Consider the following 26,454-nt stretch of genomic DNA (forward strand, 5'->3'; position numbering starts at 1 on the left):
GTGCAGCTCTGGAGTATAATACAGGAGGTAACTCAGGATCAGTAATGTAATGTATGTACACAGTGACTGCACCAGCAGAATAGTGAGTGCAGCTCTGGGGTATAATACAGGATGTAACTCAGGATCAGTAATGTAATGTATGTACACAGTGACTGCACCAGCAGAATAGTGAGTGCAGCTCTGGAGTATAATACAGGATGTAACTCAGGATCAGTAATGTAATGTATGTACACAGTGACTGCACCAGCAGAATATTGAGTGCAGCTCTGGAGTATAATACAGGATGTAACTCAGGATCAGTAATGTAATGTATGTACACAGTGACTGCACCAGCAGAATAGTGAGTGCAGCTCTGGGGGTATAATACAGGATGTAACTCAGGATCAGTAATGTAATGTATGTACACAGTGACTGCACCAGCAGAATAGTGAGTGCAGCTCTGGGGTATAATACAGGATGTAACTCAGGATCAGTAATGTAATGTATGTACACAGTGACTGCACCAGCAGAATATTGAGTGCAGCTCTGGAGTATAATATAGGATGTAACTCAGGATCAGTAATGTAATGTATGTACACAGTGACTGCACCAGCAGAATATTGAGTGCAGCTCTGGAGTATAATACAGGATGTAACTCAGGATCAGTAATGTAATGTATGTACACAGTGACTGCACCAGCAGAATAGTGAGTGCAGCTCTGGAGTATAATATAGGATGTAACTCAGGATCAGTAATGTAATGTATGTACACAGTGACTGCAGCAGCAGAATAGTGAGTGCAGCTCTGGAGTATAATACAGGATGTAACTCAGGATCAGTAATGTAATGTATGTACACAGTGACTGCAGCAGCAGAATAGTGAGTGCAGCTCTGGAGCATTGAATGTAAATCCTGCACAGGATGGATGGTTTTGTGCTCTGCTGACAGCTCTGCTTTGTCTCTCCAGGTGTCGGACAGCGAGGTGAAGGTGGGCTCTCTGCAGATGTGTGTAGACCGCCTGAACACGACACTAGGGAGGGTCCAGGACAGTGAGAACTCATTGAAGGAGAAGGTGCAGAGTTTGTCGGCCGCGCTCTCGGAGAGTATCTCCAGCAGCAGCTCCTCGCAGGAGAAGATGGGGCAGCTGCAGAAGATAGTGACCACCAGCGACCATGAGCGCCGCGTCCTGCAGGTCAGCGCCGTGTGCCCGCTGCAGAGCGTCGCTCCTGTGATGGAGGTGATGTGCTGAGGTCTCTGCTGATTTCCCAGGAGCGTCTGGAGGCGGCGCGGCTCGCCGTGGCGGATGGGAAGAAGCAGAACTCGGGGTTAATTGAGCAGATGCAGGAACTAAAGGACGAAATGGCTGATGGAGAACTGCGCCGCGCGGAGCTGGAAGGACAAGTGCGCCACCTGCAGGAGGTCGGTCACCGCTCGCGCTGCTTACAGGGGTCCCGCTGCCTTGTGCGTCCCCCATCATTTCCTCTTCTGTCCCTCACAGCTTCTTCGGCAGCGTCAGGAATGTGACGGCGTCTCTGTGCGCAACCTCCAGAAGCTGCAGGAAGAGCGCGATGTCCTGCAGGAGCGGCTGTGCGGGCTGCAGCGGGCGGTGGCTCAGCTGGAGGGCGAGAAGCGGGAGATGGAGCGTTCATCTCTGCGGCTGGAGAAGGACAAGAGCGCCCTGAAGAAGACGCTGGACAAGGTGAGAGGAGTGAGGCAGGGACCCCCGACATCAGCACCGCAGGGACCCCCGGCATCAGCACCGCAGGGACCGCCGGCATCAGCACCGCAGAGACCCCCGACATCAGCACCGCAGGGACCCCCGGCATCAGCACCGCAGGGACCGCCGGCATCAGCACCGCAGGGACCCCCGGCATCAGCACCGCAGGGACCGCCGGCATCAGCACCGCAGAGACCCCCGACATCAGCACCGCAGGGACCCCCGGCATCAGCACCGCAGGGACCCCCGACATCAGCACCGCAGAGACCCCCGGCATCAGCACCGCAGGGACCCCCGGCATCAGCACCGCAGGGACCCCCGACATCAGCACCGCAGGGACCCCCGGCATCAGCACCGCAGGGACCCCCGGCATCAGCACCGCAGGGAGCCCCGGCATCAGCACCGCAGGGACCCCCGACATCCAGCACCGCAGGGAGCCCCGGCATCAGCACCGCAGGGACCCCCGACATCAGCACCGCAGGGACCTCCGACATCAGCACCGCAGGGACCCCCGACATCCAGCACCGCAGGGAGCCCCGGCATCAGCACCGCAGGGAGCCCCGGCATCAGCACCGCAGGGAGCCCCGGCATCAGCACCGCAGGGACCCCCGACATCTGTACCGCAGGGACCCCCGACATCAGCACCGCAGGGACCCCCGACATCAGCACCGCAGGGACCCCCGACATCAGCACCGCAGGGACCCCCGACATCAGCACCGCAGGGAGCCCCGGCATCAGCACCGCAGGGAGCCCCGACATCCGCACCGCAGAGACCCCCGACATCCGCACCGCAGGGACCCCCGACATCCGCACCGCAGGGACCCCCGACATCCGCACCGCAGGGACCCCCGACATCAGCACCGCAGGGACCCCCGACATCCGTACCGCAGGGACCCCCGACATCCGTACCGCAGGGACCCCCGACATCCGTACCGCAGGGACCCCCGACATCTGCACCGCAAAGACCCCCGACATCCAGCACCGCAGGGACCCCTGACATCGCACCGCAGGGACCCCCGACATCTGCCCTGCAGGGATCGGTCCGCACTATTCGCACCGCAGCCGCCTTCGGCACAGTGTGTCAGTGGTGCAGCCTCAGGCTTTGGGCCGCAGGGTTCTGTGCACACAAGACGCCGGCGAGGTTTTTTGAGCATTTTTGGGGTCTTCTCCTGCGCCCGTCCTCTCGTCCGCTCCTTCTTCGGTGTATTTTTAATTTAACAATTCAGAATAGTCGTTACGGCCTCGGGGGGGTTCAGGCTTTTTGGTGCTTTATCTTTTGCGCGTCCCCCGACTTCACAGCGCTGGAAGCTTGATCGGCAGTTGTAGCCCCCTGTACATTCCTGTGCGGGGGTCCGGAGCAGCCGCTCTGCGCGGAGGATGTGCTGCAGTCTCACGCCGCCGGTGGTCTTTTCCTCCAGGTGGAGCGAGAGAAGCTGAAGACGGCGGAGGACACGTTACGCCTGTCCGCCGAGCGCGGTCGCCTGGATCGGTCACTGACTACGGTGGAGCAGGAGCTAGCGGAGGCGCAGAGCCAGGTGCAGGCGCTGGAGGTAGGCGTGGTGTGTGCATGCGGCGGCAGCGCGGGGTGCTGCGCGGGACGGGCTCCGCCTTCCTATTGGTTGCCTCATGTCATTCTTTCTCCCCTCCCCCGCCCGCTATACCGCGAAGGCGCAGCTGCACAGGGTTAGGCGCAGGATCACCGTCAGTCTGGTGAGTGAGCGCCGATGTCTCCGCCATCTTCACCCTCTGCTTTCCCGACTGTCGCCGGATCTGTTCTCTGCGCTTTCCCCCGTAACGCAGAGCGCGGCCTCCACCGGGAACGGAGATCTGCGGCGTCCGGGATCCACTCCCGATGGTGGCTCCAAAAATCCTACTCCAGTCACAGCCAGAGCTGCAAGGACATTTCTACTGCCTGGTGAACATGGAGATTTCACAAGGTGCCGCAAGCGTGATTATTCCAGTGTAGCCCGGCTGACAACAGAGAACAGCAGCCGAGAGCAGTCAGGAAATGAGAAGTGACCGCAGCTCTGGAGGTGACTGGAGGATAAGACATGATTTAAAAGCAGAATAGTGAGTACAGCTCTGGAGGATGAGACAGGATGTAACAGCAGAATAGTGACCTCAGCTCTGGAGGTGACTGGAGGATAAGACACGGTGTAGCAGCAGAATAGTGACTGCAGCTTTGGAGGTGACTGGAGGATAAGGCACGATGTAACAGCAGAATAGTGACTGCAGCTCTGGAGGTGACTGGAGTATGACTGTTCCTCTGTGATACATTGGTCTCGCGCCTCCTGTAGCGCAGAGCTCTCCGTTCCGCTGCCCGTAGATTCGGCTCCTGCGGTGAGCTGCGCCCGTGCCTTGTGCGATCCCATCCCCCGCTTCTCCTGCAGGCGCAGATCGCAGACATGGAGCAGACACATTCTCAGAGCCTGATGGAGGCGGCCGCGCGGCATCGGCAGGAGCTGCAGGTGGAGATTGAGAGACTGCGGAGCGCGCAGACCCAGGCCGAGCGCACGCTGGATGCCAGGGAGAGAGCACACCGCCTGCGGATCCGTGGCCTGGAGGAACAGGTAGACTCACAACTTGGTGGACTACATCTCCCAGCAGGCGCCCTCAAGACCTGCATCTGTATCATCTGCTGTCTGTCATCCCCAGATCTCCACCCTGAAGGAGCAGCTGCAGCAGGAACTGCGCCGGGGCCAGTCTCACTATGCGCCGCTGCTGTCCGGGAAGTGATGCGGAACTGTACCCCGGCGCCACTACTCTCCTGGAAGTGATGCGGAACTGTACCCCGCCGCTGCTGATCTCCGGGAAGTGACGCGGAACTGTACCCCGCGGCCGCTGCTCTCCTGGAAGTGACACGGAACTGTACCCCGCCGCCGCTCTCCTGGAAGTGACACGGAACTGTACCCCGGCGCCACTACTCTCCTGGAAGTGATGCGGAACTGTACCCCGCCGCTGCTGATCTCCGGGAAGTGACGCGGAACTGTACCCCGCGGCCGCTGCTCTCCTGGAAGTGACACGGAACTGTACCCCGCCGCCGCTCTCCTGGAAGTGACACGGAACTGTACCCCGCCGCTGCTCTCTTGGAAGTGACGCGGAGCTGTACCCCGCCGCTGCTGCTCTCCGGGAAGTGGCATGGAGCTGTACCCCGCTGCCGCCCTGGGGACCAAAATGTCTTCACATTTCCTTTTCTTAGGCCGGGATCACACATGCGAGAAACGCATCCGTGTCTCGCATGTGAAATCCAAGCTCTGGCGCCGGCACTCCAGAGCGGAGCGTGCGGCCGCATAGCAACACATGGAGCCGCACGCTCCGCTCCACAATGCCGGCGCTAGAGCTTGGATTAAACATGCGAGACATGGACATGTTTCTCGCATGTGTGATCCTGGCCTTACTCTGTGCCCAGCACTGATACTTGCACTGAACATATTTTTGGGTTGGGGGCACAAAACTGTGAATCACACTGAAGGGGGGCCGCAACTCTAAAGCCAATCGTGAAGGACGAAGACTCTGGACACAACATGGCGGCGGAGCGGCGCTCTCTGATTTTCTAATTTTTTCATGTAGAGAAAATGTCTATTTTATTAAAAGCAAAAAACACACAAAAATATTTCCTTGTATGAAGCGACTCTATCAGATGCGTTTTCCCGTCCCCCGCCGCAGACCAACGTCTCCCACCATCTGTGGGCTCTGAATAAATATTGGGGGACGGCGTCCAGTGAGGAAACCTCAGACTGATCCCACGAGACGCCGGGTTTCGGGATGCCGCCCGCGGGGCAAGGGTCCGGCGGTCGGGAGAGGAGATGCCGTGGGGCGAGGGTCCAGCGGTCGGGAGAAGAGATGCCGCGGGGCAAGGGTCCGGCGGTCGGGAGAGGAGACACCGCGGGGATCTACGTGAGTATTACTGATTATAGGAAAATAATAAAATGAGAAAAAAGTTACAGAATCTTCTATTCTGCTGAATCCTGTATGAAATACGAGAGGTTGTCAGGCGTGACCTATTACTGACAACCATCCCGTGCACTGTGAGAGGTTGTCAGCCCCGCCCCCTGGTGATGACAAAAGAAACTGTCCTTTGTTTTAGGTATGGGCAGAGACCTACACTACTTAACCCCCACTCCTCCATGCGTGTTTCCCTGTGCTGCCGTACTCTCCCCGCGTTTCCCTGTGCCCTCCCCATGTTTCCCTGTGCCGCCGTACTCTCCCTGCGTTTCCCTGTGCCGCTGTGCCCCCCACATTTTCATGCGCCGCTGTGCCCTCCCCACGTTTCCCTGTGCCGTCGTACTCTACCCGCATTTCCCTGTGCCACCGTACCCTCCCCATGTTTCCCTGTGCTGCCGTACTCTCCTCGCGTTTCCCTGTGCCCTTCATTTTCATGCGCCGCTGTGCCCTCCCCGTGTTTCCCTGTGCCGCCGTACTCCCCGCGTTTCCCTGTGCCGCCGTACTCCCCGCGTTTCCCTGTGCCGCCTTCCCCTCACATTTTCATGCGCCGCCGTACTCTCCCTGCGTTTCCCTGTGCCGCCGTACTCTCCCTGTGCCGCCGTACTCCCTGTTTCCCTGTGCCGCTGTACTCTCCTTACGTTTCCCTGTGCTGCCGTTCTCTCCCTGTTTCCCTGTGCTGCCGTTCTCTCCCTGTTTCCCTGTGCTGCCGTCCTCTCCCTGTTTCCCTGTGCCCCCCCCCCCCCCACACACACACACACACACACATTTTCATGCACCGCCGTGCCTCCAGATTCAGGCTCGTTCTCCGTGGCGTCTGGTAAAAATTTTCACTTTTATTTTCTTTTATACAAAACACATTAGAAAAGTGATCGGCCCGTAATGTGGAGCGGATCGCGACTCGGAGGCTACAACATGGCGGGTGGGGGACGGCGGCCGGACGAAGTGGAGCCCGCGAGGACTGAGCAGCGGGAGCTCATACAGTACACAGTGACCACCGGCGACTGGCCGGACCCCTGACTGCCGGAGAAGCCAGTCCCAAGCAGAGTCCATAGGAATACGGGGGCGCAGTGCAGTGTGCTGGGCAGAAGGCCGTGAGCCCACCGCGCCCCGACCGTGGCACAATACAGTAACATATGGGGGATATAATGGCGCCAGCCGCCTGTCCAGTAATCACACTGATGAGGGCTCGGGGCGCCTCTGCCGGCTTCTCTTGGGGGCACATCCTCTTCTAGCAGCCTCCGCAGCTCTTGGTGCACTGAGCTCCCACCGAGTGACACAGCCCACTGGACGCCACCACCCCGCAGCGGGGGAACTTGTCCCGGCACAGGTCAGCTGCGGGGAGAAGAGAGGGAGTGATGTCTCCAACATGGCCGACAGCGCAAAAACCAGAACCAGACAGTTACACTGTAATGGAGACCCTGGACGTCGGCCCCCCCAATCCTGGTTGGAGTCCCCCTTTATTGGGGTGAGTGTCACTATTGTTCATATGAGGGTATCTGGTGGCACATCGTGTATAAGGAATGAGGGGGCTGCAACATCCAGGGGCCGCGCTCACCTCTCAGGAGCTCCTCGTGGGCGCACACCGTACGGATGCAGATCTCTTTGTTGATCACATACATGCGCCGTAGGCTGGAAAGACAAAAGACGAGAATGGTGAGGAGCCGAGATGGAGAGTGAGGAGCCGGAGAATTTGACGGAGCCACTGGCCAAAACGTACCCACATGCCAGTCTACACACCAGCCGCCTCACCCACGTACTCGCAACCGCCGCCAAAGAGCTCGGCCACCTCACCCACGCACACACCCACCACCAAGGAGGTCGGCCACCTTACCCTCGCACACCCGCCGCCAAAGAGCTCAGCCACCTCACCCACGCACACACCCGCCGCCAAAGAGCTCGGCCACCTCACCCACGCACACACCCGCCACCAAGGAGGTCGGCCACCTTACCCTCGCACACCCGCCGCCAAAGAGCTCAGCCACCTCACCCATGCACACACACACCTGCCGCCAAAGAGCTCGGCCACCTCACCCACGCACACACCCGCCACCAAGGAGGTCGGCCACCTTACCCTCGCACACCCGCCGCCAAAGAGCTCAGCCACCTCACCCACGCACACACCCGCCACCAAGGAGGTCGGCCACCTTACCCTCACACACCCGCCGCCAAAGAGCTCAGCCGCCTGACCCACGCACACCTGCAACCAAGGAGCTCGGCCACCTCACCCACGCACACCCACCACCAAGGAGCTCGGCCACCTCACCCACGCACACCTGCCACCAAGGAGCAGAGCCACCTTACCCACGCACACCCACCGCCAAGGAGCTCGGCCACCTCACCCACACAGCCACCACCAAGGAGCTTGGCCACCTCACCCATGCACACCCACCACCAAGGAGCTCGGCCACCTCACCTACGCACACCTGCCACCAAGGAGCTCTGCCACCTCACCCACACACACCCGCCACCAAGGAGCTTGGCCACCTCACCCACACACACCTGCCACCAAGGAGCAGAGCCACCTTACCCACGCACACCTGCCACCAAGGAGCAGAGCCACCTTACCCACGCACCAGTCGTAGCAGAGCACAGCCACCTTATCCACACACCAAACCCCAAGGAGCTCAGCCACCTTAGCCATGCATCCACCCCCAAGGGGCTCAGCCACCTTTTCTATGTACCAGCCGTAGTGGTGCACAGCCACCTCATCCACACACCAACCCCCAAGGAGCTCAGCCACCTTAGCCATACCCACAAGGAGCAGAGCCTCCTTAGCCATGCATCCACCCCCAATGGGCTCAGTCACCTAAGCCACGCACCTGCCGCCAAGGAGTAAAGTCACCTCATCCATGCACCCACCCCCATGGAGCATAGCCACCTGATCTATGTATCACCCCATGGAGCTCAACCACCTTAGCCCCACCCCAAGTCGCTTAGCCATGCCCCACCCCAAAGGAGCATAGCCACCTTAGCCACGTATGAACCCCCCAAGGAGCTCAGTCCCCTCACCCATGCACCGAACCCCAGCAAGCTCAGCCACCATATCCATGCATCCACCCCCAAGGAACTCAGCCATCTTACCCATGCACCCACCCCCAATGAGATCAGCCACCTTTTCCATGCACCGAACCCCAACAAGCTCAGCCACCATATCCACGCACCCACCGCCAAGGAACTCAGCCACCATATCCATGCACCCACCCCCAAGGAGCTCAGCCACTGTCCACATACAGACCCCAACAGAACCAGTGCTGCTTATCCACACCCCTCCCCCGCTGACCACAGCTGCTCACCTGTACAGGCAGATCCCGTTTAGACATTGCTTGCAGGGTTTGTGCACAGAGTACAGGCGGGTGCAGGGATACTGCTCTTCACGACAATCTGTGAGAGAACACCAGTGTTATCCATCATCATCATCATCACCGTTCATCCATCATCATTATACATGAATCCGTCCTCCTCCAGCTCTGCACATGGCAGAGGGGATGTGCAGATAACAACTCAGGATGTTGGGTCCGGCCGCTGGTTGAGGCTCGCTCCTTCTCTGTCTATTGTCTTTTTTTATACCCTGGCACCCAACACCTGGGGTAGACGGCCTGCAAGACCCCCAGATCCACCCGATTAATGTACAGTCTATGGCTGGATTGAGCCACAGCTCACTTACCCAGGGGTCCGGGTTCTGTCGGTTCAGTCTGATAACTATCTGAAATGAGAGACAAACAAGTCAGCGCCGATCTCCAAGGTCACACGGAATGTTCTGCCGATCTCCGGGGTCATGTGGAACATAACGCTGATCTCCGGGGTCACGCGGAACGCTCCGCCGATCTCCGGGGTCACGCGGAACATTCCGACGATCACCAGGATCACGTGAACGTTCCACTGATCTCCGGGGTCACATGGAATGTTCTGCCGATCTCCAGGGTCACGTGGAACGCTCCGCCGATCTCCGGGGTCACGTGGAACGCTCCGCCGATCTCCGGGGTCACGTGGAACGCTCCGCCGATCTCCGGGGTCACATGGAACACTCCGCCGATCTTCGGGGTCACGTGGAACATTCTGCCGATCTCCAAGGTCACGTGGAACGTTCCGCCGATCTCCAGGGTCACATGGAACATTCAACCAATCTCTGGGGTCATGTGGAACGTTCCGCCGATCTCCAAAGTCACGTGGAATGCTCCGCCGATCTCCGGGGTCATGCGGAATGCTCCGCCGATCTCCAGGGTCACGTGGAACGCTCCGCAGATCACCAGGGTCACGTGGAACGTTCCGCAGTTCCATTTTCTTACCAAATGTTGGCGCCGGGATGATCTCCTGTTGGTTTTGCTGCTGTTGCTGAGGAACAAACTCAAAGTGGTGCAGATCGGGCTGGGTCAGGATGTGGAATCCGGTCTGGACGTGCGAGTTCGGCTGCTGCTGCGCCACGGACTGATCTACTGTGAAATCAGGGATAATAGGGGTAAGGGTCTCATTCCTGCTCATTATACAAGCGCTGCCGATGGGGTGGTAATTAGGGGACCCTCGGGGATCCCACCCTGGGCACTTACCGTCATAGTCGTAGTAATAAGGAACCTCTAAAAAAGAAAAGAGAAGCAGTAAAATAAGGGTCCAGAGCCAAATATCGGGGCCTGGAGCCAAATATCCGGGACCGGGCTGCCATATATGAGAGGCGGGAGCTGAGGACTCGCCCTACACCGCGGGTATCCGCAGGCGTCACTGGCTCCTGATGTCACAAGATTCGTCCTGCCACCTCTGGGAGGAAGGCGCCGCTCCTGGCCATGGCCGGTACTACAGCTCAGCCCAATTCACAGGATCGGTAGACAGTAAAACAGACCCCGTCCCGATCTCTCACCGCCCCTTTAATGGGACTGTCCATTGTGTAATAAAGTTCAGTCACCAGAATTACCGACAGGGGATCGCGCCGGCCCTTTAAATGTAACACGCTCCATATATATACAAATGGGGGGGGGGGTGTCCCTGGAGTTATTTAGGGGTCTCCTGCAGGAGGGCGCATTGTACACAGGGTGCTGCCGTCTTCTTACCTGTGGGGCCATCATATTGGGCATTTGCTTCAAACTGTTGAGCCCAAATTCCTGAAAAAACACAATGAACACGGGGTCATTATATATCGGATGCCCCCGTACAGGAGCGGACCGCGGGGGCCGCCATGTTGGATGAGATCAGCAACGTCAGCTGGTGACGGTCGTCACTTACCCTGGATGCAAAGGATGAGAAGACAAGCGGCACGCATGGCGGCAGGAAGCGGTCAGACCTGGAACATAACAGTCAGAATGAACGATGCCCTCAGAGCAGCGCTCACACAGCAGCGCGGCACAATGTGAGCCCCCGAGCAACAACGTGTGCCCCGACTTCACCAACAGCCGTGCCGGGATCCCCCATAACATCATACAACTGCCAGCAGACGGGAAGACCCTGGGGGTGCGCGGACTGACAGACATGAGGGGGCGCTAAGGACAGTCTGGGGGTCTTGTACACCAAGATCGAGCTTGTGAGACCAAGACATGGCGGCCAGAACGCTACCGTGATCACATGATCGAGCCCTGGGTCCTGGAACACAGAATGGAGGAGACAAACTGGTTGCTAGGAGACGCTTGTTACATTGTATCAACAGCAACCATTCCCATTCTGATGGAAGAGACATCCTGTCATTACCCCTTATCTCCCCATGTGTGACCCCATCCACCCCTCCCCCGCTTATTATCCCATGTCTCCCCTTCCCCATCTGTGACCCGTCCGCCCCTACCCCTGTCATTTCTCCATGTCTCCCCTCCCCCACCTGTGACCCCATCCGCCTCTACCTCCATTATTACCCCATGTCTCCCCTCCCCCCACCTGTTACCCGTCTGCCCCTGTCCCCGTCATTACCCCATTTCTCCCCTCCCCCCACCTGTGACCCTGTCCGCCCCTACCCGTCATTACACCTTGTCTCCCCTTCCCCCACCTGTGACCCCATCCGCCCCTACCCCTCATTACACCATGTCTCCCCTCCCCCCATGTGTGACCCCGTCTGCCCCTACCCCTGTCATTACCCCATGTGTGCCCTCCCCCCACATGTGACCCCATCCACCCCTACCCCTGTCATTACCCCATGTCAGGAACTTGAGGTATTTGATTGTGTATTATCACGCACACTGAGCTCTGCTACATTCAAGAGTAGAGAACAGACGCTGTGGGCCATTATGACCCCCCCTCTTCTCTGCCTGCTGCTATGTGTGTAATTCAAAACCCTCTCTAGAATTACTGAAGTTTTATTGCTCTAAGCTGCAAGCAGATCTCCCTACACTCCTCATTCCCCCCTTCCATCTAATACTAGTTGGAACTGGTGTAAAGCCCTGATGCTTCTTTGTTAGATTAAAGTTATATATATTGGCACCGATTTGGGCTAGAGAGATAAGCATTACATATTCCGGATGTCCATTGGTAGATCCATCACTCACTGAAAGCACTAGCAGCTAAACGCAATGAGTGCAAAGTGCGGATTTCTCAGTAAGCGGTTCATGTAATTACTCCATGTGTACACTTAAAAGAATCTCCATGATGTGGGGCACATTCTGATCATCGTGTCTTCCTGATACGAGATTCATACAGCAAGATATGCATAAAAAATAGTTTTCATATTATAAGTAAAGGGGAGCTGTCAGCCTCTAAGTGATCTCACCACAGGGGGAGTGCCTGGGTTTCCGGCTAGTAATGACTTAGTGAGACAGCATTTTTGCAGCATCTTTTGTTCGGGGTCCTGCTGCTGTACAGAGGGGTGCTATGCATCTGGATATATGCTCACCCTTCCCCCCAGCACACGGCCAGCCAAGATGATACATGGCATAACGACCTGTAAGTGTTCTTTTCAGTTTTAATCCCATTTTATTTGTAATTGTATTGTACACTTGATTTGTCTTCTTTATAATATCTTTTATACTTTGTAAACACTGCCTACCTTTTTTTGGAGTAAAATATGAAATTACTAGCTTTGCCTCTCCTTGCTCTATAATGAACTGTTGTGCCCTCTGAAGTAAATTACGCTACTGATTTGGGTTGGCTCCGGACCCGTTAATCCTTGGAAAATCGGAGCTGGTGGCAGCATACTTTGTTCTGTGCGTTTGGAAGGCTTTTATAGCAACGGCGGCGTTGATAATTATTGTTCCCGCCTGAGTGGGAGTAGTTAAATTGCCATCGCTGCTGCGTGCCCAATAGCCAGTACATAGCAGCCAGCCTGTCTGGCGACTAATTATCCTAGGTGCAGTACCCTGACTGACCTAAGGGTACGGGGGACGCCAGAGAGATGCAAGTTCCAAACCAGAACTGGGAAGTGGGATATAGATAAATCCCCTTCAGAAGGAACCAAACAACCCCGGTTTGTGACAAATTGGTGTGATTGGTGGGGATAATAAAGGTATCTTCCCCGTGTACTATGACATAGTGGTGGGATCCCTGACATATTCAGTGGTGTGATCTGTGACACCCCATGTCTCCCCTCCCCCCACGTGTGACCTCGTCAGCCACTACCCCTGTCATTACCCCATGTCTCCCCCCACCCCCCATGTGTGACCCCATCCGCCCCTACCCCTGTCATTACCCCATTTTTCCCCTCCGTCGCTCATTACTTCGCATCCTCCCTCAGATTCTTTCTTGCCGTCTGATCAAAGTTTCAGGAAATCATTACCAGCGAGATCCTGGGCATCGTGCCCAAGGGCAGAGGGGGTCCATCATTACACACATCTGCATCTAGCGGCCCCCCACAGAGACAGACGAAACGGCACAAACTAATCAGATAAATCACATTTATGGGACTAATCTTCCAATCAACTGGATTTTTCACTGCTCCAAATTCTTCTGCAGAACAAGAGTCCAAACATTTTATAGGTTGTAAAGAACTGAGAACGGTGATTTGCGGGATCTGCAGCCGGTGTTTTCTTGCCCCTCTGGAGTGGCGCTTTCCATTGAAGCCCCCCCGGCCTCCAGTCACCTTTTGGTGTCTTCACCATTTTTCACGGCTGATCCGATCCTGCGGCTCCATCTTGTGACAGTAGCTTCTGACTGGCTGGAAGTCAGAAGTTACATCCCAAGTTCTCAATACAAGTCTAGGAGAGCCAGAACGTGGCCAGAAGAGGCCAAAAAGAGGCCAGAACACGAACATAAGGAGGCCAGAATGAGGACAGAAGAGGTCACAATGTGGCCAGAACGAGGACATAATGAGGCCAAAACAGGCCAGAAGAGGCCAGAACGAGGACATAATGAGGCCAAAACAGGCCAGAAGAGGCCAGAACGAGGACATAATGAGGCCAAAACAGGCCAGAAGAGGCCAGAATGAGGACATAATGAGGCCAAAACAGGCCAGAAGAGGCCAGAACGAAGACATAATGAGGCCAAAACAGGCCAAAACAGGCCAGAAGAGGCCAGAATGAGGACATCATGAGGCCAGAACGAGGACATAATGAGGCCAAAACAGGCCAAAAAGAGGTCAGAATGAGGCCAGAAGAGGCCAGAACAAGGACATAATGCGGCCTGAAGGAGGACAGAACGAGGCTCTCATAGACTTATATTGAAAAGTGACCTTCGCGCAGCTCTATGAAACACTGGAGCTGCAGGTTGGTCACTTTTCGCCAGAAATCAAGGGAGCGGCGGTGAAAAGACACAAACGCTGGAAGGGGAGTATGAGACGAGGACTCACGTTTACAGTCCCATTCTAATGGTGCAATAAAGAAAAACACTGGAGTGGGGCTTTTTATGACATCACATTACTGACATCAGAAGCTTTTCCACCATAAATCTCCTTAGGCCGAGTCCATGTCACATCGGAGCTTCTGGGATTTCTCCGCCACAATTCTGCATCTATTGATCTTGGGAGTTTTTGGAGAGTTTCTGCCTGAAATTATCCTCATGATATCAGAATCGCCCACAGAGCTGCTGTTCTAATGTGATCGTCCCCCCACCCTCACAGATCTTCTGCTGAGGATACTCCAGAGGTTCTCAATAAGGCTGAGGTCAGGGGAGGGTGGTGGCCACACCATGAGTCTCTCTCCTTTATGCCCATAGCAGCCAATGAATCAGAGGTTTCCCTGCAGCATGAGATGGGACATTGTCAGCAGGAGACGGGGCATTGTCAGCAGGAGAAGGGACATTGTCAGCAGGAGACAGGGAATTGTCAGCAGGAGGAGGGACATTGTGAGCAGGAGATGAGCACTGTCAGCAGGAGACGAGGCATTGTCAGCAGGAGACGGGGAATTGTCAGCAGGAGGAGGGACATTGTGAGCAGGAGATGGGCACTGTCAGCAGGAGATGGGACATTGTCAGCAGGAGACGGGGCATTGTCAGCAGGAGACGGGGCATTGTCAGCAGGAGAAGGGACATTGTCAGCAGGAGAAGGGACATTGTGAGCAGGAGATGGGCACTGTCAGCAGGAGACGAGCCATTGTCAGCAGGAGACGAGCTATTGTCAGCAGGAGACGAGGCATTGTCAGCAGGAGACGAGGCATTGTCAGGAGACAAGGCATTGTCAGCAGGAGACAGGGAATTGTCAGAAGGAGACAGGGAATTGTCAGAAGGAGAAGGGGCATTGTGAGCGGTAGATGGGGCATTGAGGTCACTTTTACACCTTCAGGGACCCTAAAGGGTCTACCAGCTCTTTCCCTGATTATGGCCTAAACATGACTCCGTCCCAGGTTGATATCACTGCCTTGTTGGCTCATGGTTGCCGTCCACCAACCATCCACTACTCCATACATCTAGACCATCCAGGGTTGTACAGCATCATCACTAGTGATGAGCGAATATACTCTTGAGGAAAACTAAATCTCTGAGCACTAAAAAATACTCGGAAGTCACCCGAGCATGCTCGGGAAATCTCGAGTAACGAGTATATTCGTTCATCCCTAATCATCACTAAACATGGCTGGTTTATAATGAGTCTTTATGCATGTCAGGGCCTATCGAGCCATTTCTGCTTGTGAGCATCATTTAGGGGATGCCAAATAGTATGTTTATGCTCACTGCTGCCTTTGGAGGATCCTACACCTTGAGTTTGCAGACTCCAGCGGCTTGCGCAGCTTCACATACCTGTCTGCTGCTTGGTAATTGGATTTTAGCAGATGTTCTCTTGATCTGATGCATTTTTCTGGCAGTAACCTTCCTCATTATGTCTTTATCTGCAGGAACATTCCTCATTATGTCTTCATCTTCAGGACCCTTCTTCATTATGCCTTTATCAGCATGAACCATCCTCATTATGTCTTTAGCTCAAGGAACCTTGCTCATTATGTCTTTATCTGCAGGAACCTTCTTCATTATGCCTTTATCTGCATATATCGTCTGTGCTCTGCATCAGCTGCATCTCTTCATAGTACGATGATTGATCGTGATTAGGTTTCTGTGAATTATCTAATGTTTTCTCACCTTGTCCGCGGCATTACGTTTGTGACGTTTTTCGGCAGCAGAGATCCTTTTTCTTTCACATATTGCAGGAAACCTGTGGCTGTTCATTAATGTGTAATATTCATCTTAAAGAGTTTTCCTTTCGTTGGGCACCTGACAACTAATTATCACAGGAGTCTGACTGAAGTCAGTGATTTAAAGACCCCAAGACAAAGACCCTCATTGAGGTTATGAGAAAAACAAAAAAATGACATCTTTATGGCAGCGACATAAAATCTGCAGAATAATTTGGAACGTGGTGCATTGTGGATGATTTCTTACTCTGCAGCATTTTTTTCCCCACACCTGCCTAAGACTTTTGCACAGCGCTGTACAACCAGCAGTGTTAAGGCTGCAAACCCATGTACATCTCACAGCTCAGTAGTGATCACCTGCATGCTGGGGGTTATACTCCACCTGCAACAATACAGGGCGATACTGTACGCCCGCAGCGCTAACGTTCGACTCCCACCGGCGCAGACATAACACGATCCTGACGGTAATGTGAGCAGTTTATGTTATTATCCGGGAAGTTCAGAGAAGGCTGGAGGAAAGCCAAATCCTGTAGCCCCCGCAGCACAGCGAGTCCAGACAAGACCCCGCGCTGGTCACATTCAGACCCACAGACGAGGCACCTAGAGCCATAGACCCCCACAGGGCCTCAGACGAGGCAACTAGAGCCATAGACCCCCACAGGGCCTCAGCGGAGGCACGCAGAGCCATAGAGCCAACCACAGGGCCTCAGATGAGGCACCTAGAGCCATAGACCCCCCACAGGGCCTCAGATGAGGCACCTAGAGCCATAGACCCCCACAGGGCCTCAGATGAGGCACCTAGAGCCATAGACCCCCACAGGGCCTCAGCCGAGGCACCTAGAGCCATAGACCCCCACAGGGCCTCAGCCGAGGCACGCAGAGCCATAGACCCAACCACAGGGCCTAAAACGAGGCAACTAGAGCCATAGACCCCCACAGGGCCTCAGACAAGGCAGCCAGAGCCATAGACCCACCACAGAGCCTCAGACGAGGCACCTAGAGCCATAGACAAGGCCACAGAGCCTCAGACGAGGCACCCAGAGCCACAGACCCACCACAGGGCCTCAGACGAGGCACCTAGATCCATAGACCCACCACAGAGCCTCAGACGAGGCACCTAGAGCCATAGACCCCCACAGGGCCTCAGATGAGGCACCTAAAGCCATAGACCCCCACAGGGCATCAGCCGAGGCAACTAGAGCCATAGACCCCCACAGGGCCTCAGCGGAGGCACGCAGAGCCATAGACCCCCACAGGGCCTCAGACGAGGCACCTAGAGCCATAGACCCCCACAGGGCCTCAGCGGAGGCACGCAGAGCCATAGACCCCCACAGGGCCTCAGACGAGGCACCTAGAGCCATAGACCCCCACAGGGCCTCAGCGGAGGCACGCAGAGCCATAGACACAACCACAGGGCCTCAGACGAGGCACCTAGAGCCATAGACCCCCACAGGGCCTCAGCGGAGGCACGCAGAGCCATAGACCCAACCACAGGGCCTAAGACGAGGCAACTATAGCCATAGACCCATCACAGAGCATCAGACGAGGCAGCCAGAGCCATAGACCCGGCACAGACCCACCACAGAGCCTCAGACGAGGCACGTAGAGCCATAGACCCATCACACAGCCTCAGATGAGGCACCCAGATCTCCCACAGCTGAGGCACGTGGCGCCAATAGTGTTTTAGGGCTTCATGTACTGAGCAACTAGCGACCTTATTAATCGCCACAATCAGGTCAGACGTGAAGGTCGCGGTCACATGACATTCGGTCGGACATGTATTGGATCATATTTTGGGCCTCTATTTTCTCCAGTCTTTTCTGAAAGTTTACACGCCCTTCCCGGAGTCACAGGTGGCGCTGGCACGATGTCGCTCACAGGTAGTCACTTGTAGGTCACATTTTCCATTTTTTGCTGCCAGACTTGGGGGGTCTCAGGTTTATTTTGCTGCTTGCTGGCAGCTCGTCACACAAACCCTGCAAACAGGAGGGAGAAAAAGATGGTGGCATCCAAGTGCCAACCAGGACCCCAGAAGAAAGCCCCCCGCCCAGGAGCCGCACGGACTCGTCCCATCAACCATCTGTGAGGGTCAGTAAGAAGCGTCGTGTGACTTCTTGTCTCTAATGATCAGCTCCTTATTGTGGACCCCAAGACCCCGCACATTAGGTATCTTCATGGTGGGACGCAATAGATCCACAAAATATACCTCCTCCTGTCACTGAGGAATGGGATGGAAACCGCAGGGACCCCATAATTATGTCCCTGCCTGGACCCCGATCACGGCACAGGTGTCGGCAGGTGGAGCTCACAGCCGTGTACAGAGGTGTCAGAGGTGGACATATGGTGTCCGGTCAGCTGCTGCGGAGGCTCCATGTGCTGGTGACCCCCGCACCCTACAACCCCCAGCCCCGGGAGCCCCCTGAGCCCGCACCCTACAACCCCCAGCCCCGGGAGCCCCCTGAGCCCGCACCCTACAACCCCCAGCCCCGGGAGCCCCCTGAGCCCGCACCCTACAACCCCCAGCCCCGGGAGCCCCCTGAGCCCGCACCCTACAACCCCCAGCCCCGGTAGCCCCCTGAGCCCGCACCCTACAACCCCCAGCCCCGGGAGCCCCCTGAGCCCGCACCCTACAACCCCCAGCCCCGGGAGCCCCCTGAGCCCGCACCCTACAACCCCCAGCCCCGGGAGCCCCCTGAGCCCGCACCCTACAACCCCCAGCCCCGGTAGCCCCCTGAGCCCGCACCCTACAACCCCCAGCCCCGGGAGCCCCCTGAGCCCGCACCCTACAACCCCCTGCCCCGGGAGCCCCCTGAGCCCGCACCCTACAACCCCCAGCCCCGGGAGCCCCCTGAGCCCGCACCCTACAACCCCCAGCCCCGGGAGCCCCCTGAGCCCGCACCTTACAACCCCCAGCCCCGGGAGCCCCCTGAGCCCGCACCCTACAACCCCCAGCCCCGGGAGCCCCCTGAGCCCGCACCCTACAACCCCCAGCCCCGGGAGCCCCCTGAGCCCGCACCCTACAACCCCCTGCCCCGGGAGCCCCCTGAGCCCGCACCCTACAACCCCCAGCCCCGGGAGCCCCCTGAGCCCGCACCCTACAACCCCCTGCCCCGGGAGCCCCCTGAGCCCGCACCCTACAACCCCCAGCCCCGGGAGCCCTCTGAGCCCGCACCCTACAACCCCCTGCCCCGGGAGCCCCCTGAGCCCGCACCCTACAACCCCCTGCCCCGGGAGCCCCCTGAGCCCGCACCCTACAACCCCCAGCCCCGGGAGCCCCCTGAGCCCGCACCCTACAACCCCCTGCCCCGGGAGCCCCCTGAGCCCGCACCCTACAACCCCCTGCCCCGGGAGCCCCCTGAGCCCGCACCCTACAACCCCCAGCCCCGGGAGCCCCCTGAGCCCGCACCCTACAATCCCCAGCCCCGGGAGCCCCCTGAGCCCGCACCCTACAACCCCTGCATCCCTAGCCCACAACTCTCGCACCCCCAGCCATTGCACCCCCACAACACCCCCCAGACCTCGCACCCCCACAACGCCCCCAGACATTGCACCTTCACAACACCCCCCCAGACCTTGCACCCCCACAACACCCCCCCAGACCTCGCACCCCCACAACACCCCCCCAGACATCGCACCCCCACAACACCCCCCCAGACATCGCACCCCCACAACACCCCCCCCCCAGACCTTGCACCCCCACAACACCCCCCCAGACCTCGCACCCCACAACACCCCCCCAGACCTCGCACCCCCACAACGCTCCCACCCCTGCGCCCCTCACAAGTACAGGAAGCCTTTGTTCCCTTCATTTTGTGGTTCATACAGGATGGAAACATCTGGGATTCATCAGCAAATCCCCCTCTAACCCCCCATCCAAAACCCAGGACAGCCCACCCTCCCAGCCCCCACCCCCCACCCCCCTCATTCCCTTTTATACTTTTCCAGCTGTGAACAAGGGGATAAAAGGCAAAAAACAGACAAAATTCAGGACTTGGCAGCTGCCCAGGAAGACAAACTAATTACAGGCGGCGGCGGGGAGGGGGCACCGGAGACCCCAGAAAACTCTGAACTCTACAGAACCCCCTATAGATCCCATAAACTGAACCCAGGGACACCAGAACAATGCAGAGTTTATGGGGGAACCATTGCCCCCCAAACCGCCACAGCCCACAATGCACCAGGGAGTGACACTAAGGGGTTAATGACGCGGATGTCCCTTATATGGAGATATCAATGTCCTGTCTGTGAATAGTAATGAGTATGTAGATGAGGGGGCGGGGCCAGCAGTGATTGTTACAATGTAGCGCAAATCTGATACATTCAATGAAATCACAAAATAGAAATGAATGAGACCCCAACACAGAGACCCCCAACTGCAACAGTGCGGGCTGTCCGGGGGCAACTGAGCCGGGGGTCCTGTGCTGGGGGTAGTAGAGTCTGGGGGTCCTGTGCGGGGGGGGGGGCGTAGAGTCTAGGGGTCCTGTGCGAGGGGGATATCGTACAGTCTGGGGGTCCTGTGCTGGGGGTTGTAGAGTCTGGGGGTCCTGTGCGAGGGGGATATCGTAGAGTCTGGGGGTCCTGTGCTGGGGGTCGTAGAGTCTGGGGGTCCTCTGCGAGGGGGATATCGTAGAGTCTGGGGGTCCTGTGCGGGGGAGATATCGTAGAGTGTGGGGGTCCTGTGCGGGGGGGGGGGGTCGTAGAGTCTGGGGGTCCTGTGCGGGGGGGATATCGTAGAGTCTGGGGGTCCTGTGCGGGGGGGATATCGTAGAGTGTGGGGGTCCTGTGCGGGGGGGGGGGGGTCGTAGAGTCTGGGGGTCCTGTGTGGGGGGGATATCGTAGAGTGTGGGGGTCCTGTGCGGGGGGGGGAGGGTCGTAGAGTCTGGGGGTCCTGTGCGGGGGGGGGGGGTCGTAGAGTCTGGGGGTCCTGTGCTGGGGGTCATAGAGTCTGGGGGTCCTGTGCTGGGGGTCGTAGAGCCTGGGGGTCCTGTGCTCGGGGTAGTAGAGTTTGGGGGTCCTGTGTGGGGGGGGGTGTCGTAGAGTCTGGGGGTCCTGTGCTGGGGGAAGGGGGGGGGGGTCGTAGAGTCTGGGGGTCCTTGAGTCTGGGGGTCCTGTGCTAGGGGTCGTAGAGTCTGGGGGTCCTTGAGTCTGGGGGTCCTGTGCTGGGGGTCGTAGAGTCTGGGGGTCCTGTGCTGGGGGTCGTAGAGTCTGGGGGTCCTGTGTTGGATGATGGCAAAATCGGGATTCTGTGCTGGGAGAATATTCCAGGGTCCTGTCCAGGTGGGGGACACACAGTCTGGGGTCCTGCCTGGGAGTAGCAGAATTTGGGTGGTCCTGTCCTGGGGGGCAGCCATGTCTGGGTGGTCATCTCATAGGAGTAGCAGTGCCTAAGGGACCTGGGCTGGGGAACAAAAAAGTCTGGAGGTCCTGTCCTGGAGGGCAGCATAGTTTGGGGGTCCTATCCTGGGGGACAGCAGAGTCTGGGGGTCTTGTCCTGGGGGTCTTACCAGAGGGTAGTGCTGTGGGCTCCGGCTCTCTTCGCTCTCGCAGTCTCTTGATCTTCTCTATTTCTGAGGCTCCTCACAAGGGGACAAATCCCTACATCATCCGCGCTGCTCCGCTGGGTCCTAGAGAAACAGGATAATCACAAGGAAAGAGTCAACTCCTGACCCCCCCCAGATACAGCCAGGTGCGGACTGGCCCGCAGGCTAACAGGGGAATCCACGGTGGACCCCCAACACCACTGTATGGGCAATACTGGGCATAATTCACCCTGTACAGAAAAAAGCAGCGTCTCATCATTCATAAACCATTCATTGCCCAGTGTATTATTATATAGAGATAGAGGGAAATGCGGGTGATATATCCTGCAGATTATTACACCACTGACCTCTCTGCAGAGCATCGCTCCTCCACCTCCTGACAGATACAGAGTGATATATCCTGCAGATTATTACACCACTGACCTCTCTGCAGAGCAGCGCTCCTCCACCTCCTGACAGATACAGAGTGATATATCCTGCAGATTATTACACCACTGACCTCTCTGCAGAGCATCGCTCCTCTACCTCCTGACAGATACATAGTGATATATCCTGCAGATTATTACACCACTGACCTCTCTGCAGAGCATCACTCCTCCACCTCCTGACAGATACATAGTGATATATCCTGCAGATTATTACACCACTGACCTCTCTGCAGAGCATCGCTCCTCCACCTCCTGACAGATACACAGTGATATATTCTGCAGATTATTACACCACTGACCTCTCTGCAGAGCATCGCTCCTCCACCTCCTGACAGATACACAGTGATATATCCTGCAGATTATTACACCACTGACCTCTCTGCAGAGCATCGCTCCTCCACCTCCTGACAGATACATACTGATATATCCTGCAGATTATTACACCACTGACCTCTCTGCAGAGCATCGCTCCTCCACCTCCTGACAGGTACACAGTGATATATCCTGCAGATTGTTACACCACTGACCTCACTGCAGAGCATCGCTCCTCCATCTCCTGACAGATACATAGTGATCTATCCTGCAGATTATTACACCACTGACCTCTCTGCAGAGCATCGCTCCTCCACCTCCTGACAGATACATACTGATATATCCTGCAGATTATTACACCACTGACCTCTCTGCAGAGCATCGCTCCTCCACCTCCTGACAGATACACAGTGATATATCCTGCAGATTATTACACCACTGACCTCTCTGCAGAGCATCGCTCCTCCACCTCCTGACACATACAGAGTGATATATCCTGCAGATTATTACACCACTGACCTCTCTGCAGAGCATCGCTCCTCCACCTCCTGACAGATACAGAGTGATATATCCTGCAGATTATTACACCACTGACCTCTCTGCAGAGCATCGCTCCTCCACCTCCTGACAGATACAGAGTGATATATCCTGCAGATTATTACACCACTGACCTCTCTGCAGAGCATCGCTCCTCCACCTCCTGACAGATACATAGTGATATATCCTGCAGATTATTACACCACTGACCTCTCTGCAGAGCATCGCTCCTCCACCTCCTGACAGATACACAGTGATATATCCTGCAGATTATTACACCACTGACCTCTCTGCAGAGCATCGCTCCTCCACCTCCTGACAGATACACAGTGATATATCCTGCAGATTATTACACCACTGACCTCTCTGCAGAGCATCGCTCCTCCACCTCCTGACAGATACATACTGATATATCCTGCAGATTATTACACCACTGACCTCTCTGCAGAGCATCGCTCCTCCACCTCCTGACAGGTACACAGTGATATATCATGCAGATTATTACACCACTGACCTCTCTGCAGAGCATCGCTCCTCCACCTCCTGACAGATACAGAGTGATATATCCTGCAGATTATTACACCACTGACCTCTCTGCAGAGCATCGCTCCTCCACCTCCTGACAGATACAGAGTGATATATCCTGCAGATTATTACACCACTGACCTCTCTGCAGAGCATCGCTCCTCCACCTCCTGAGATATAGTGATATATCCTGCAGATTATTACACCACTGACCTCTCTGCAGAGCATCGCTCCTCCACCTCCTGACAGATACATAGTGATATATCCTGCAGATTATTACACCACTGACCTCTCTGCAGAGCATCGCTCCTCCACCTCCTGACAGATACATAGTGATATATCCTGCAGATTATTACACCACTGACCTCTCTGCAGAGCATCGCTCCTCCACCTCCTGACAGATACATAGTGATATATCCTGCAGATTATTACACCACTGACCTCTCTGCAGAGCATCGCTCCTCCACCTCCTGACAGATACACAGTGATATATCCTGCAGATTATTACACCACTGACCTCTCTGCAGAGCATTGCTTCTCCCCCCCGTGACAGATACATAGTGATATATCCTGCAGATTATTACACCACTGACCTCTCTGCAGAGCATCACTCCTCCACCTCCTGACAGATACATAGTGATATATCCTGCAGATTACACCACTGACCTCTCTGCAGAGCATCGCTCCTCCACCTCCTGACAGATACAGTGATATATCTTGCAGATTATTACACCACTGACCTCTCTGCAGAGCATCGCTCCTCCACCTCCTGACAGATAGTGATATATCCTGCAGATTATTACACCACTGACCTCTCTGCAGAGCATCGCTCCTCCACCTCCTGACAGATACATAGAGATATATCCTGCAGATTATTACACCACTGACCTCTCTGCAGAGCATCGCTCCTCCACCTCCTGACAGATACATAGAGATATATCCTGCAGATTATTACACCACTGACCTCTCTGCAGAGCATCGCTCCTCCACCTCCTGACAGATACAGTGATATATCCTGCAGATTATTACACCACTGACCTCTCTGCAGAGCATCGCTCCTCCACCTCCTGACAGATACACAGTGATATATCCTGCAGATTATTACACCACTGACCTCTCTGCAGAGCATCGCTCCTCCACCTCCTGACAGATACACAGTGATATATCCTGCAGATTATTACACCACTGACCTCTCTGCAGAGCATCGCTCCTCCACCTCCTGACAGATACATACTGATATATCCTGCAGATTATTACACCACTGACCTCTCTGCAGAGCATCGCTCCTCCACCTCCTGACAGGTACACAGTGATATATCCTGCAGATTGTTACACCACTGACCTCACTGCAGAGCATCGCTCCTCCATCTCCTGACAGATACATAGTGATCTATCCTGCAGATTATTACACCACTGACCTCTCTGCAGAGCATCGCTCCTCCACCTCCTGAGATATAGTGATATATCCTGCAGATTATTACACCACTGACCTCTCTGCAGAGCATCGCTCCTCCACCTCCTGACAGATACATAGTGATATATCCTGCAGATTATTACACCACTGACCTCTCTGCAGAGCATCGCTCCTCCACCTCCTGACAGATACATAGTGATATATCCTGCAGATTATTACACCACTGACCTCTCTGCAGAGCATCGCTCCTCCACCTCCTGACAGATACATAGTGATATATCCTGCAGATTATTACACCACTGACCTCTCTGCAGAGCATCGCTCCTCCACCTCCTGACAGATACACAGTGATATATCCTGCAGATTATTACACCACTGACCTCTCTGCAGAGCATTGCTTCTCCCCCCCGTGACAGATACATAGTGATATATCCTGCAGATTATTACACCACTGACCTCTCTGCAGAGCATCACTCCTCCACCTCCTGACAGATACATAGTGATATATCCTGCAGATTACACCACTGACCTCTCTGCAGAGCATCGCTCCTCCACCTCCTGACAGATACAGTGATATATCTTGCAGATTATTACACCACTGACCTCTCTGCAGAGCATCGCTCCTCCACCTCCTGACAGATAGTGATATATCCTGCAGATTATTACACCACTGACCTCTCTGCAGAGCATCGCTCCTCCACCTCCTGACAGATACATAGAGATATATCCTGCAGATTATTACACCACTGACCTCTCTGCAGAGCATCGCTCCTCCACCTCCTGACAGATACATAGAGATATATCCTGCAGATTATTACACCACTGACCTCTCTGCAGAGCATCGCTCCTCCACCTCCTGACAGATACAGTGATATATCCTGCAGATTATTACACCACTGACCTCTCTGCAGAGCATCGCTCCTCCACCTCCTGACAGATACACAGTGATATATCCTGCAGATTATTACACCACTGACCTCTCTGCAGAGCATCGCTCCTCCACCTCCTGACAGGTACACAGTGATATATCCTGCAGATTATTACACCACTGACCTCTCTGCAGAGCATCGCTCCTCCACCTCCTGACAGATACATAGTGATATATCCTGCAGATTATTACACCACTGACCTCTCTGCAGAGCATCGCTCCTCCACCTCCTGAGATATAGTGATATATCCTGCAGATTATTACACCACTGACCTCTCTGCAGAGCATCGCTCCTCCACCTCCTGACAGATACATAGAGATATATCCTGCAGATTATTACACCACTGACCTCTCTGCAGAGCATCGCTCCTCCACCTCCTGACAGATACAGTGATATATCCTGCAGATTATTACACCACTGACCTCTCTGCAGAGCATCGCTCCTCCACCTCCTGACAGGTACACAGTGATATATCCTGCAGATTATTACACCACTGACCTCTCTGCAGAGCATCGCTCCTCCACCTGACAGATACACAGTGATATATCCTGCAGATTATTACACCACTGACCTCTCTGCAGAGCATCGCTCCTCCACCTCCTGACAGATACACAGTGATATATCCTGCAGATTGTTACACCACTGACCTCTCTGCAGAGCATCGCTCCT

General features: G+C 55.7%; 2 protein-coding genes and 1 long non-coding RNA gene across 5 annotated transcripts in view; 2 read left to right on the forward strand and 1 right to left on the reverse strand.

The window, feature by feature from the left end:
• CROCC (ciliary rootlet coiled-coil, rootletin) overlaps positions 1–4,922 on the forward strand; it is a 49,846-nt gene extending 44,924 nt beyond the window's left edge. For both annotated transcript variants that reach the window (XM_069742044.1, XM_069742043.1), the window contains exons 32-37: positions 946–1,170; positions 1,248–1,397; positions 1,477–1,677; positions 3,114–3,245; positions 4,086–4,265; positions 4,351–4,922. In XM_069742044.1, the coding sequence (XP_069598145.1) occupies positions 946–1,170; positions 1,248–1,397; positions 1,477–1,677; positions 3,114–3,245; positions 4,086–4,265; positions 4,351–4,431 (969 nt within the window). In that variant the 3' untranslated portion in view covers positions 4,432–4,922. The remainder of the gene's footprint in view (positions 1–945; positions 1,171–1,247; positions 1,398–1,476; positions 1,678–3,113; positions 3,246–4,085; positions 4,266–4,350) is intronic.
• A 1,531-nt stretch (positions 4,923–6,453) lies between these two features.
• MFAP2 (microfibril associated protein 2) lies at positions 6,454–21,739 on the reverse strand. 2 transcript variants are annotated; one of them, XM_069742067.1, is made up of 9 exons: positions 21,605–21,739; positions 10,852–10,909; positions 10,680–10,730; positions 10,185–10,211; positions 9,927–10,073; positions 9,305–9,343; positions 8,934–9,021; positions 7,196–7,269; positions 6,454–6,972 (listed from the first exon to the last, which is right to left on the reverse strand). In XM_069742067.1, the coding sequence occupies exons 2-9, from the start codon at positions 10,886–10,888 to the stop codon at positions 6,869–6,871; spliced, it is 567 nt and encodes a 188-aa protein (XP_069598168.1). In that variant the 5' UTR covers positions 10,889–10,909; positions 21,605–21,739; the 3' UTR covers positions 6,454–6,868. The 2 variants fall into 2 exon arrangements, with proteins under 2 accessions (XP_069598168.1, XP_069598169.1); XM_069742068.1 differs by having other exon boundaries at positions 9,927–10,070; positions 21,605–21,724.
• On the forward strand, positions 11,749–16,170 carry LOC138651196 (uncharacterized). Its single transcript, XR_011315451.1, has 2 exons — positions 11,749–12,489; positions 15,807–16,170. It is a non-coding gene; the product is annotated as an uncharacterized lncRNA (long non-coding RNA).
• Positions 21,740–26,454: the final 4,715 nt, after the last annotated feature.

This window comes from Ranitomeya imitator, chromosome 10 (genome assembly GCF_032444005.1).
Source record: "Ranitomeya imitator isolate aRanImi1 chromosome 10, aRanImi1.pri, whole genome shotgun sequence".
Classification (NCBI taxonomy): Eukaryota; Metazoa; Chordata; class Amphibia; order Anura; family Dendrobatidae; genus Ranitomeya; species Ranitomeya imitator.

What these genes read in the sequence shown, in the direction of transcription:
- MFAP2 (XM_069742067.1), bottom strand. Translation starts at nt 10,888, where the DNA reads ATGCGTGCCGCTTGTCTTCTCATCCTTTGCATCCAGG. An exon ending in TTATTACTACGACTATGACG is followed by an intron (nt 10,074 to 10,184) that starts GTAAGTGCCCAG and finishes CTGATTTCACAG; the next exon opens with TAGATCAGTCCGTGGCGCAG. An exon ending in GACAGAACCCGGACCCCTGG is followed by an intron (nt 9,022 to 9,304) that starts GTAAGTGAGCTG and finishes GTTCTCTCACAG; the next exon opens with ATTGTCGTGAAGAGCAGTAT.